Source organism: Varanus komodoensis, unplaced genomic scaffold, assembly GCF_004798865.1.
Source record: "Varanus komodoensis strain SLA01 unplaced genomic scaffold, ASM479886v1 scaffold38, whole genome shotgun sequence".
NCBI classification, from domain to species: domain Eukaryota; kingdom Metazoa; phylum Chordata; class Lepidosauria; order Squamata; family Varanidae; genus Varanus; species Varanus komodoensis.
Window position 1 is genome coordinate 1,206,384 of NW_025335909.1, and position 13,528 is coordinate 1,219,911.

General features: G+C 48.6%; 1 protein-coding gene across 8 annotated transcripts in view; it reads left to right on the forward strand.

Annotated features, from left to right (window-relative positions):
- SEPTIN5 (septin 5) overlaps positions 1 to 13,528 on the forward strand; it is a 60,635-nt gene that overhangs the window by 45,564 nt on the left and 1,543 nt on the right. For all 8 annotated transcript variants that reach the window (XM_044440825.1, XM_044440830.1, XM_044440823.1 and 5 more), the window contains 8 exons: positions 4,257 to 4,353; positions 5,310 to 5,396; positions 5,897 to 6,020; positions 7,079 to 7,213; positions 8,720 to 8,837; positions 9,310 to 9,411; positions 10,383 to 10,479; positions 12,219 to 12,354. In XM_044440825.1, coding sequence (XP_044296760.1) covers positions 4,257 to 4,353; positions 5,310 to 5,396; positions 5,897 to 6,020; positions 7,079 to 7,213; positions 8,720 to 8,837; positions 9,310 to 9,411; positions 10,383 to 10,479; positions 12,219 to 12,354 — 896 coding nt within the window. The remainder of the gene's footprint in view (positions 1 to 4,256; positions 4,354 to 5,309; positions 5,397 to 5,896; positions 6,021 to 7,078; positions 7,214 to 8,719; positions 8,838 to 9,309; positions 9,412 to 10,382; positions 10,480 to 12,218; positions 12,355 to 13,528) is intronic.

Consider the following 13,528-nt stretch of genomic DNA (forward strand, 5'->3'; position numbering starts at 1 on the left):
TATGGGATCTGCAGTTTAAAACATCTGGAAAGTGCTAGGAAAGCGGGTATATAAAGCGTATGGTTTCTGGCATGCAGCAGGAAATGGAATCCCTGTTGTCTCTTTCCCAAACAAACTTGCTCCTGATTCTCATTTGTGGACTTGCCTGTTCTCGTTAAAAACCCAGCAGATTCCACAGTGTCATGCTCTGCATATCCCTAATCCTAGGGAGGGGAATCAAAACCTCCAGCATCTCCTGTCACCAGCGGCTTGGCCTCCATGGCTGAGGGAATCCCATGACCTTTCTCAAGAACTGATGGATCAGGGAGGCCACTGTTCTTCAAAACTGGCTGGACTCCAGCGTTTCTCTCCCTGAGGCCGTGCTGCTGCAGGAAACAAAGGGAACCACTGCTGGGCATAGTGTGGAGATAAAAACGCAACAGGACGAAGGGGACTGATAATCTGTAAAGCAAAGCATGCTATCTGACCTGCAACTGTTCCTGTCTGGCAGGGAAAAGCCGCGTTTCAGTTCTGTCCAACCTCAGGCTGGTGGTAGCGTCAGGGGCTCCAGCTCTGGAGAGGAGTCCCCCAGCGAGGAGAGAGCAGTGCAGATCTGTGCCAATTGGCCACGCAGAGCCTCTTGGGGAAGCTCTCACTGGAGCCAGTGCCAGCCCCAAGTGAAGTGGCTATAGACCTGGCTCAGCAGGAACGTGCAAAGGGGGTGTTCTCCCGGCCTGCTCCTGCTCTCCTTGGGCGCTGTACGCCAAGTGGAAGTGGGTCGGATGGTGGGTCCCAGCTTGGTCCGGGACCCTCAAATACACGACTGAGCCCTCCCGTGAAGCCACCCGGTCAGTCTCCAAGGACACGTTTGCCAAGATTTGGCGCCGAGGAAGGGGAACAGCGATGGATGGAGACACCTGGATGAGAACCGGGCGAGAAGATGCTGGAGGAAGGCGCAGCTGGGAGAAAGTTCTCTGCTGCAGGAAGAGGGTGGCCAACCAGACTCCTTGAGCACCCGGGGACTCTGAAGGGCACCTGGAGAGTCAGCCTGCTAACGTCCATGTGCACAAGCAGGCCCGCGACTCTCCCGCTACCCCCAGGCCCACAGGAAGTGCTCTGCCTCATTCCAGGCCAATGTAAACAGGGAGGCAGCGCTGGCTTTGCATTTCGTCTTTTAGCCCTCTTAGCCTGCCAGCACTGCAGGGCTCTTAGAAGCAGACTTTGGCCTTGGCGGAGATGGAATTGTGAATCTTCTTCAGCCCAGTCTTGCAGAGCTGTGCATTATATCTGCGTTTCTGGCAGAGTGTTGGCAGCAAACATGGGTGCCGGCTGATATTTACTGGCACTGTGTTGTCCAGAGTATGGAAGCTGAGTGTCACATTCCAGTTTGGAGACGCTCTCGGGGGTGCCTTTCATCAGGACCAGTGGCAAAAGGAATGGGGCCCCAAACCCCAAAGCACCAGTATGTTTTAGCGGAAAGCTCTTAGTGCCAGGAACTGAACCTGAAGTTGGAATTCCACCAGCACAAGCAGACTGGTGGACCTGAGCCTGCTTGGCCAGGAAGCTGTGGGCGGAAAGTGCTTTTTGCCAGTAACTCATTCAGCCTTTTGGATCGGGCATGAAAGAGGCATTAAAGCTGGGAAACCACCGAGGGAGCCCCAGGTTTAGCCCCCAGGAAGGCGGGATGTGGCCCCCCAGGCCTGAGGTGTTGCATCCCTGCTGTCACTAGTAGCAGTCTCGGTTCTCCAGGTCTTTAAGAGAACAAAATGGCACCATTCACCACAGGGTCCCCTTGGAGCAGTTTGTAGAAGTATAAAATCTGTGGCCAGCGAGTTCCAGGGGTCACTGAGTGAATGCTGCTTTCTCCTGGGAGATCAACTATAGAACACGGCAGGAGAGAGGCAGAATGCCTGCGATGAAGGGGCCGTGGCATAGGAGCGTCCGAGGCTGCGGGATTTTGTGGCAGCTTCGCCTGGCATCCAGTACTAACAAGCAGTCCCTATCGCACATCGGTTGGAATCGCCCCTTGCCTGAGACATCAAGGGCTTTACGCAAGCACTGCTGGGTGTGGGAGCTGGGCTCTGGATGTTGCCAGATCTGCTGGCACTCCAAACACGGCCCCGTGCACCTGGACATGCCCTTGAGGGGTGGGTTTGGCCAGGCCAGTCCCATACCAGGGGGAAGGGGAAGGGACAGAGTTCTGCTCCTCAGCCTGCTCTTCTCCCCTGGTTCCGCACTGATGGCAGAGCTCTTACGGTTAAGTGAGTTTGTCTCTTGTGAAGGCAGAACTGCAGGGTTCAGTCACACAGACCTATTAACCTGGATGAAAATGAATTAATGTGTTTTTAAAACAAAATATCTCAGAGATGCATGGCCCTTAACATACACCCCATGCTTCAGATATCTTCAAAAGCTTGGCTCCGCCCCCCCACCCGTGTGTGTGTGTGTGTGTGTGTGTGTGTGTGTGTGTGTGTGAGAGAGAGAGAGAGAGAGAGAGAGAGAGAGAGAGAGAGAGAGAGAGAGAAAGAGATGTTGAACTCCATCCCCAAAACAGGCTTCTTGCCCTGAAGCACCATGGATAGCTCCTATAAAGCCCAGAATAAAAACTGCACTGGATAAAGGGCCCCACTGACAAAGGAGACATGGGTCTATCTTGACACACACACACACACACACACACACACACACACACCCCAATCAGTACACTCACTCGTTTCACCCTTGCACCTCATTAAAACTGGGACTCTCATGAGCCAGCTGATTGGAAAACGCAGCTTAACTTCTCATTAATCAGTCACAAGTGGCTGTCCTAGTAATATGGAAAGAAAGAAATGGGACTTGGGCATTTTCCTTTCGACCTTGGCAGGCATTTTTCATTAAAATTGCTCTTCTGCTCATCCACATATCCATCAAATCACAGAGTGCTCCTCTCTAGAGATGCCAAGGAAATGATTGACCCCATGAACTTTCTATCCTGCACTTAATTATGATTACTGCTGCTTAAAATTTTAATCATGTAGAGCAGTGATTGAGTAAACTGCCTTATCTGGGAGTTAAGCTGGTTTTATTCCATATAGGAGACCTCTGGGGAATTCTCTGTATTTCTCCCTTGCAAAAGATGGGCCAGTAAATAAAGAGCATTTGCTGTGTCGAATGAACTGTAGATTGTTCACCATGGTTTGTTATCGTGGCCAGGTTCCCCAATTAAAGATTGCTCACCTTGATTTGTAGGCTATATAACCAGGAGTAATTTGGTCTTTGCCAGAAGGCTAGTCTTTTGGTACAGTATTACTGAATTTATTTATTTATTTATTTAAAACATTTCTATGCTGCCCCCACACTTAAATGATGGAACACCTCTTTCTCTTATTCAGTGCACATGTGTATGCGAAATCATTGGTGATTTGTAGCTGACTGGGTGAATTGTCCCTTTTCCCATGAGAATTGCTTGCATCGCTGCCACATTTCTTGTTACCTGAACTTTGCTCCCCATGAGATGCCAGTTATCCCTTGATCCTGCAATTCAGTGAATGCAAACCCCAGTATTAAATGAGTGCAAACCCTATTTCTGTCCAGAAAATGAAATAACAATTTGGCAATTTTCCTGGGACTGGGGAAGATGGCATGAAATGTGGCAAAATGGAGGGAGGAAGGGTTATTGCTGCTTGTGAAACAGGATGTGCCTTGCTTGCAGCTGATCCCCGTTTTCTTTTACCAGAATCTATCTGGGGATGATTCTATGGCGCCCCACTTATGGAATGCGCTCCCCAGAGAGGTCTGCCTGGCGCCGTCATTTGTTTTTTGACACCAGGCCAAGACCTTTTTATTTCGACAATATTTTAATAACTGTTAACATCTTTTACTGGTTTTAATTTCTGCAGCCAGGGGGAATCTGGACTTTACATATATTATTTATATGTTGTTTATTATGCTGGAAGCCATCCCGAGGCTTATGCGAATGGGATGGCATACAAAAACTCCAAATAAAATAAATAATAAAATAATAAAATACAGGATGACAGTGGTTCATTTCCAAGGGAGAGTTGGGAGACACCACCTGATAGATTTCTTCTCTGCAGATATATTTAATCCCCATCAAAGCTCCTTGGAAGCCGGGGCTGTTGCCATCCATGAGCGATATATTCTGTGAAGGAGCCATTTCCTTTCTTCCAGCTTCCCTTCTCTCCATCATTCACTTCCCTTCACTGTCACTTACCAGCTGTAGAACATAGGCTTGCATTCTGCGTGGCCAACGGCTGCTTATCTTCTCCTTGTAGGACCACGAGAAACAGTATGTGGGATTTGCCACCCTACCCAACCAGGTGCACCGGAAATCCGTGAAGAAGGGCTTTGATTTCACCCTCATGGTAGCAGGTAATCCATCCTTCCAGGTACCGCTTGGGCTTTGTGCATTTCTGCTCCTTCAAGAAGGATCTCTGTGTTGTTTTGTGGATTAAACTGCTCTGCCCTTTCCCTTCGTTTGCTTTCTCACCATGGAGCTGGAGAGAGAATAGGAATCACTGCAAAGGGTTCTGTTGAGTCCTGTCTACTTTCATAGCTTTCAAACAGGGAAGAAATGTTTCCGCTGATCCCTTGGCGAGCGTGAGACCTGCACCGTCAGCGCCTGTATCGGGAAGGACTTGGTTCTGTCTCCATGACTCCTAAAATTGTTGAACCACAGAAAGAGGCCTCTGTGAGAGCATGTCCCACCAAAGCTGGGTGGGGAAGCAAATACATGCTCAGAGGGGCTTCCAGCTTTTTTGGTGTCCCCCGCCCACAGTTCCTCTTGACCACTGCCAAATTTTCTGTGCAAACATTCTTGTGCCCCCAAATTTGCTCCCCAACCCTTGGGGTCTAATGCTTGGCTTCCTTGCATGGGATGGGCAGACTGCAGCTGCACCTAATTGGTAGCAGGGGAAGGCACTTTGTACATGCTCAGGGGCATGCTTTTTGATCTTCACACGTTCCAGAAATGAGCCCAGCCACGTTTTTGGGGTAGGGAATCTTCCAGTACATCTTGCCTCTTCTGCTTCTCCAGAGTTGGGGCAGCCTTGAGTCCATTTCTTTGTTCCATGCCTCAGGAGGGACTTTGTGTCAAAATCCTCCTTTTGCAACAGAATAGCATTCTCTGTGGGTGTTGAGGAACGGAGATAAGAACTCGATGGACTCTGCTGAGAAGCGGTGCTGCTCCGAGAATGGGGAATTCTAAACGAGAACATCTCCTGTCCGTAAAAGATAGCTTTGCTATTCTTGAAGGGTCGCAAATGCACAGGCTTGGAATTCAGTATCAAAAAACGTAGCCAGGCGGTCTCTTGTGTTCTGTGTCACAGGAGAGTCAGGCCTGGGAAAATCCACCTTGGTCAACAGCCTGTTCCTGACAGACCTCTACAAAGACCGGAAGCTTCTCAATGCAGAGGGTAATGTCCTGCTTGCATAAGCAACATTCAGCCAAGGGTAGTGCTCCATTGGAGTGTTAGTGAAGATTCCATAGCTGGCCATGCTGTTCTGTCCTGGGGGATGTTCCAGGGGGATTATCCCTTCTCACCTCACCTTGCTGCTGTAGTTTGTTTGATTTTGCACTTCTACACCACCCCGTAGCCCATAGGCTATCTGGGCGGTTTACAAACTTGTCTGCGCTGGCCGTGCCAGCTCGCTTGCCATTACCTCTCCATCCTTGGTAACATCTAGGTCGGCCATTCTGTTGCTCCCATTTTATAGGCTTGGCAGGGGGAACTGAGGCCTAAGGGCAGTGGTTTGCTTTTAAGGCCCTTGAGTAAGTTTGTGACTGCAGACTTCTCCGCTCCTGGAATCATCTGTGGGAAAGGGGGCTGAGAGAGGGAAAGCTAATTTGGCGGCCGAGAGAGCCTTTTCTGGTGCTAACTTCGACTATCATTTGCTTCACTCTTTGTATATTAAGAAAGAATCAGTCAGACAGTAGAGATTGTGAAACACACGGTGGACATCGAGGAGAAGGGGGTGAAGCTCAAGCTAACGATAGTCGATACCCCGGGTTTCGGAGATGCTGTGAACAACACAGAATGGTGAGTCATTTTCCTGCCTCACTTGCTGCTTGCTGGGCTGGGCGGGGCAGAGGGGGGGACCGGAAGCTGGGCTGGCTTCCCTGTAATTAGCTGTCCCTCTCTGCTATCTGACTCATCTGACATCTGCAGCACCAATTTAAGCTGGGTGAACTCATGTGGTGCTCACCAAAGGGAGCCGTGGTTTCTTCTCCCGCGGATGCGAAGCGTAGCTATACACCCAGCTCACACGCCGAGTCACCATTGCGAAGCTGGAATGGCACGGGCCTGCCTCTGGGTGGGTGACCACAGTGGAATTGGAGCAGGGGGTTGGACTCAATGCCTTTATAGGTCTCCTCTCCCCTCCCCTGCTCTCCTCAGTCGGAGATCTGTATTCCTTTGGAACGGAGACTTACCCAGATCTGAAACTGGTGGGCACATTTTGGAGAGCTGTGTCGGGGGGTCTCACGAAATGGCTGCAAATGATGGGGCAGATAATTTTGGGAGAGACTGTAGCACAGTTGTACAGCCTCTGTTTGGCTTACCGAGTTCAGGCAGTTGTGTCGGTCTGTCCATCTCTCTCTCTCTGTATTATACAGCTATTTTGTAATGCCTCCGGGTCCTAACCACCCTTGCAAAACCAGCCATGTCCCATATGCTTTTCATGTTACCAGGCGTAACTCACAAAGTCCCCAGAGAGCTTCAGCTGTGGGGCTGTGCAGAAATGAAATCAGCAGCAACACAAACATACTGCCAAGTAAATCCATTCCCACCTCCTCCTCCCAGTTACGGTGAGGATTGCTAAGCCCAGAAGGAATAAGGAATCCCAAGGGAGGTGGCGGGTGATGCCTTTTCCCCACTACTGGAAAAGTCCTGGTACCTTGACCCTGTAAGAGCCAGCTCCATTGCAACACCACCGGAAAGCTTCCATGATTGGCTTCCAAGGCCAACTGTTGATACTAAATCTCTCCTCCTCCCTTTATTTACATTAATAATCCCCCTCCCCACCAAAGCTGTCTAAACAGGTGGCAAGCACCTCTTATACTTTATCTAACTTTATTTATGCATGTGCTTTCTTCCAGTTGGAAGCCTATCACAGATTATATTGACCAGCAGTTTGAACAGTACTTCCGGGATGAGAGTGGCCTCAATCGGAAGAACATCCAGGACAACCGAGTCCATTGTTGCCTGTACTTCATCTCACCCTTTGGCCACGGGTAAGATGAGGAGGGGCTCTTCAGGTGCATTGTGGGTAAGCAAGGTCTGCTGCAGCTTTGCAGTCCACTTGCTCTGTGCAAGCCCAGTATGTCCAAATGGATTGTGTCTCACTGGGTTCAGCGGCCTGGCAGATCCGATCAGGAGGGCAAGCAAGGGAAGCAGGCGCTCTGGCTTTCCTCTAAGTAAAGTTGAGAACCTAACCAGGTGGATTCCAGTTGGCTACTTCCTTGTCCCACCTGGAGGCTTCTTCCTTCCTTCAGATCTCTCCACAAGGCTTTGGCTCAAGTGTGCCCGGATCATGTAGCAGCTTGGATGTGGGATGGGACTCGGGAGATCTGGTTCCCAGGCCATGCTCAGCCTTTGACGCTCACTAGGTGGCTTGGGCTTGTTTTGCCAAGGGCAAAAGGTTCCTTTTGCATCCAGAAGCAATGTGTACACAGGTAGATTCAAGTCTAGAGATTTTATTCGAAAAGAGGCACTACAAAGTAAACAGTTAATAACATGAAAAAGGAAATACAACACCAACTAGGCTGGCTCCCCCTGTCAGCCGCCACTCCCCTCGCCCCGCAAGCAACAAGGAAAAAGCCCTAATTCTTGTCACCTTCCTTGCTCAACGAGATCTCACACTGGCGTTGCATCACACACCTTCTCTCTACCCTAAATCTAAGAGTCAAAATAGTGAACTAGCCACATCTGCTGTTTCGGGCTCTCACAGTGATAAGCTCTGCTGTTTACTTTCCTGCATTCCAATGTTCTACCATCCTAATGAGCAAGAGACGTCCCTTGCATGCCGAAGGGCCTCAGCGGAGGCCACAGGTGAGGCAGGAATAGAAGGCGGCTGTGCTACACCACCTGTCTCCTCGGTATACAATAGTCTTCCGGAAATTTTCCTCTACGGAGTTGGTCCCAGACTCTCAGCTTCACAGGGTTGTTGTTGTGAGGATAAAAGGGTGAGGGGTAGAAACTTGGAAGCCAGCTTAGGTTCCTTGCAAAAGGAAGGAAGGTGGGGTATAAATGTCATGTTGTCGTAACTGGCCATACTGGTTGAAACTGGTAAGAGTTGTGGTCTGGAATGTCTGGAAGACCCCAGATCGGGGAAGGCTGCCCTTGGCTTTTTTTGGTTGACATTCGTAACTGAACCAACCCAATTTGCTGTCTGAAACAAACATGTGGATTGGAACCCAGTGCTTTTTCCAATTCTACCCTCTTCTTAATTGTGTGGTGCCATTTTCCTCTTTAAAAATGCATCCGAATACTTATTTTACTGTAAAATCTTTAAGGAAGTGTGCTGCTTGCTGTTAGGTGTGTATACACATGTGTATTTTATTGCAACAGGTATAAAAAAGTGTGTTAACATAAGACGTACATGAACTGTCTGCACATTTTTGTGTAAAGATGAAACAACAGCAGTGCAGATTTTTGCCTTTTGAGCTTGCAGAGGTTTCTGTCCAAACAGAAGGGAAAGATGATCGTTTCTACCTCCCTCTGAACCCCCTTTGCTGCAGGTTGAGGCCGGTGGATGTGGAGTTCATGAAGGCGCTGCATGAAAAGGTCAACATTGTGCCCCTCATCGCCAAAGCTGACTGCCTGATTCCCTCTGAGATCAAGAAGCTAAAAGAGCGGGTGAGCAGAGCAGCTGTTTCGCTCCAGCTGGGGAAACACTGGCCCACAGCGTGCATTTCTCCTGCACTCTAGAGAGTGTGTTGGGGAGATGGGTGTATTTTAGGTGTGTGCATTTGCATCGATCACACAAGCTCTGATACTGTTAGTGAGTGGAATAAGAGTCAACAAAGAATCTGCATAATGCAGGTAGTATTTCATAGCCCTTCCTGCCATGATGTGGAAGGCAGGTGTAGGCAATTTTTGGTCTCCTGGATGTCTTGGCCAACAGCTCCCATCCTCTCTCACAACTATCACCAGTGGTGGGTCATGATGGGAGTTGTAGGCCAAGACACATGGAGGTCACCCTTTGCCTGTAGCAGGTGTTTTCTCAAGAAATTATTGGAAAGTTGAATTGAACACCTTTTGATAGGTTCCAGTGGATTTTTCCAAGTTGGCTGAGACCAACACCTGCTTTATCTGATGTTCATTGTAGATCCGGGAAGAAATTGACAAGTTTGGAATTAAAGTTTACCAGTTTCCTGAGTGTGATTCTGATGAAGATGAGAACTTCAAGCAGCAAGACAGAGAGCTGAAGGTGAGGAAGAAGGCATGGTTGGATACAGTTTAGCATAACCCTTGGAAACCACAATATCTGATGGAACACCGTTCCTGGCTTAATTTTACCCAGACAAAATGGCCAACATCTGAAGCCTTTCTCTGAACACCACCTGCAAGGGAAGCTTGGAGAGTGTCAGCAACGGGAGGGGGGCTTCTTGGTGGGGGCCTCCAAAGTAAGCATTGATCTCTTCACTGAGACCCACCTAGCATCAATGCCTTCATCTTTTTTGGGCACCCAGTTAAGAACTGCCCTCTACTCCCAGGAATTTAATGATATATAATGGCATATGATAATGTATGCCTGCGCTCTTTTAACAAGTCTAGTATTTTTAAGGGACATTGTTGAAAATGGTGTATATGGATTTTTTATGGTATTTCATAACCTGTAGTGTAGATTGTAATTTTATGAATTGTGAATTGCCCAGAAAGCTTTGGCTATTGAGAAGCATAGAACTGGCTGTAGAAGGTCAAATGGTCAAGCAGATGAATGAATTTGGCTATACTTTCAGACAAGCATGATGGTTTCTGTGTTGGAATTAATTTTTCCCACCCAGGTGATTATTCCTAGGCTGTTCTATGGGAGAGTAACCTGCATGTGGGGCTGGACTCCACTTACCAGGTTTCTCTCCCATGCTCAGTCAGACCAGGAAGTGGACTGGGCTGCAGGCAAGTCCCTGAACACCCGGGAATGCTCACAGCTTCTTTGCACAAAGTGAGGAATACTCTGTGCAACGTACACACAGCCCACAAGTCACCTGTGTGAAAGCAGGGCTCTGCCTGTACCAAAGTGGGCCGCATGACGTGCTTTCCGCTGGCATGGGGTGGGGCTGGGGCAGAGGAAAAGCAGGCTGGAATCCGGGCTGGGCTGAGCTGAGGAAACCTGATGGATTCTCACACACCCCCTCAGCTAAAAGCAGGTTTTTAATTGCCCATCTCCTCCTGTTCTAGGAGAGTGCTCCCTTTGCAGTCATTGGCAGCAACACAGTGGTTGAAGCCAAGGGGCAGAGAGTACGTGGACGACTCTACCCATGGGGCATAGTGGAAGGTAAGCCGTGGACCTGAGCGCCAGACAGCTCTCCCAGAGGGAAGTGGTGCTGTAGTGGAACTGGGGCTCACAGGGACACAATGCCAGCGCTTTTTAATTAGCAGGGTGCTGGCATCCTGACCGAACACCCATTTGGATTTTCGTGTTCCCCGTGAGTCTGGCTGCAATCTTCACAGTAGCTGTTGCGGGCAGGAATGTAGAGTTTGTTCAGCTTAGCTTCCTGCCGTGTTGGATTTCTCAAAGGGGAAGCTTCGTGACGGCTGGCTCACTGTGCTTCAGAATTGCCATGCAGCACTGGTGTTTCAACACTGGCAAAGATCTGGGCCCTAGCGATCGACTTCCGAATGCTGGTGTTTTCTAAAGGCCTGCATGGCCCAGGAGCCCAACACCTCAAGGGGAGATCCTTTCACTGAACCTCCGTGGTCCCTGAGGTCAGCTTCAGAAGACCTTCTCTTCAAGAGAAATTCAAGGGTGACTGTTTGGAGATGGAGGCTTCTCTGTGACGGCCCTGCACAGACGGAGCACCCAAATTCTGAGCGAAGTCAACATGTGTGAACAACACAGTTGTCCTTTTGCTGCCTATTTCCTTGTCATTTTTCCAGGTGTTATGGCCCAACTGTTTTGGGGTGATTCTGTAATGTTTATTCTAGACTGGGGAGCAGGGCAAACTTTGCACACAAGCCGTTTTTATATTGAATTGTGTTACACTTGTGCTTCTGTAGGTTTGAGTTGTATTATTATATTGATTAGGGTTTTGATCGATTTGGGGCTTATCTGTCCTTTGCATCTCCTTGACTCTTTTCCCAGATATAGTCAGGGTATGTGACTTCTGGTCCCAGATGTTTTGGCCTACAACTCCCATCAGCTCTAGCCAGCATAGCCAAGGGAGCATGCATGGCTGTTGTAAGCCAAAACATTTGCTGGACCACGAATTGTTCCCTTCTGCAGTGGCTGGAAAAAGCTCTAAGATCCATGATGGAGAGAATACTGGGCTGGAGTCAGCAGTTCTTGGCATCTAATTGGCACCCAGCTGCGCAGCGCAATGGGCAACTTTTGGGCTAGTCACCCAACTCTAGCTCCTAAAATGGTTGTGATTAAGGATGAGCCTGTGTTGTAGGGACATACATTACGTGTGTGTCTTTGCAATAATTGAATAAAGCTCCGGGCTGATCTAGTCAATTAGGATTTTCCAGGTGTCTCTGCTTCTTCATTTCAACCACCATTCCTTTTGCTGGTTTTGTGGCTTCTTGTGTAGGTTACCCCACCTTGATAAAGGTAGAAATGTCTCCCCGGCTTTTGTTATTGGCAGTAAGAGCTTTAACCAAAAAGTGGCACGAATGCCCTTTTGGCCCTGTTCTCCAGTTGAATGTGACCCCAGGAATTTCTCCAAAATTGAATTTTGCTTTTGGGCTGAAAGAAGAGCAACATGCTTGATCTAAAGGGGTTTGTGTGTATGAATACATATATAAATTTAGTTCGATTATATTCAGCCTTTCCTGGGGTGATTGCATGGCTCCCCCAACCCGTTGTGTTTTATCTTTGCAACTGCATTGTGCGATTGGCTAGTTAGGCAGAGAGAAAATGTCTGGTCCAAGGTAATTCAACAAGAAGCTAACCACTACCCCACGCTTCCTTCTTTGTTTCACCCCTTCCTTTCCTCCACAGCTCTTCCCTTCGAGATTGTCTGTTGCTGAACGTGTAACACATGCATTGTCTCTCTTTTTGTGCTGCCTCCCCAGTGGAAAACCAAGCACACTGTGATTTTGTGAAGCTGCGAAACATGCTGATCCGAACCCACATGCACGACCTGAAGGACGTAACCTGTGATGTTCACTATGAGAACTACCGCGCACAATGCATCCAGCAGATGACCAGGTGGGTCCTCTCCAGCTGTGGGTGCCTAGGTGTCAGTTCAGCTCCTTCTGGCTTTTATACACTGGCTATTATGGGCTGTTTCAGAAGGCTTAAACATGCCCCCACTGTGACTTAAAGAATCAAACCATGGTTGGCTGTGGCGCGTGCAGGCAGCCTTTTTGCAAACCATGGCTTGTGGTGTGAACGCAGGAACTGTGTGCTATGTGAGGGTTAAAGAACAGAACAGGGAAGAGTATTTAGAACAGTCACTTGACACAACCACCCCTGGACAAACATAGAATATGCAAATTCTTGCATGTGCTTCAACAACCCAAGGTGGACTGTTTTGACTGTGAAAGCTGGACCAGTATCTTTTCTATCAAGATGCCACTGTTGGTATTATGATTTGGAGGACCTGAGAATGAGAATCAGCAGAGTCTGATGGAGAAGCACTTAGTTTTATTCAGCTTGGGACCTTAAAAGCATCTCTGAATGCCTAATTGTTAACAGAGAAGCAAGGCAGCTCTCCATAGGGAGTGAATTCTGCCATATGGTGCCACCACTAAGAAGGTCTGTATTGGCCCAGAATGTAGAGAGTTTTAATCCCTCATTTAATCAGACTTGTTTATGAATGGTGATCCCATTCCTTATGTGTTTGGAACATTGGCCATTCAGAACCTGATTACCGTGGGTAGGTATCTGGGGACAGAAAGGGGACACCTGGAAAGACCCCAAATGACAGTGAGCTGCAATGATTAGTGACATCTGCTGGTGAGGAGAAGCTCAGCTCTTGGTTTATACAATGCTGCCTTCTCCAAACAAGCACCTTCCAGATCTCAGGGAAAGCTGCAGGAGGCAACAAGATTTGTTGTTTCTTGAAAAAATGTTCCAGAACTAATCCCTGGTGTTCCCTCTTGGTTTGGCATTATAAGCATTCAGATGTTCAGCCTTGAGGAGAGAAGACTGAGGGGGGACATGACATCCCTCTAGAAGTCCCTCAAAGGCTGTCACAAAGAGGAAGGCCAAGATCTCTTCTTGCTGATGCTGGAGTGCAGGACACGGAATAATCAATTCAATTTGCCTGGATTCAGGCTGGACATCAGGAAGAGCTTCCTCACTGTCAGAGCAAAGTGACAGTGGAACCAGCTGCCTGGAGACGTGGTGGCTCTCCCACACTGGAGCCATTCAGGAAGGA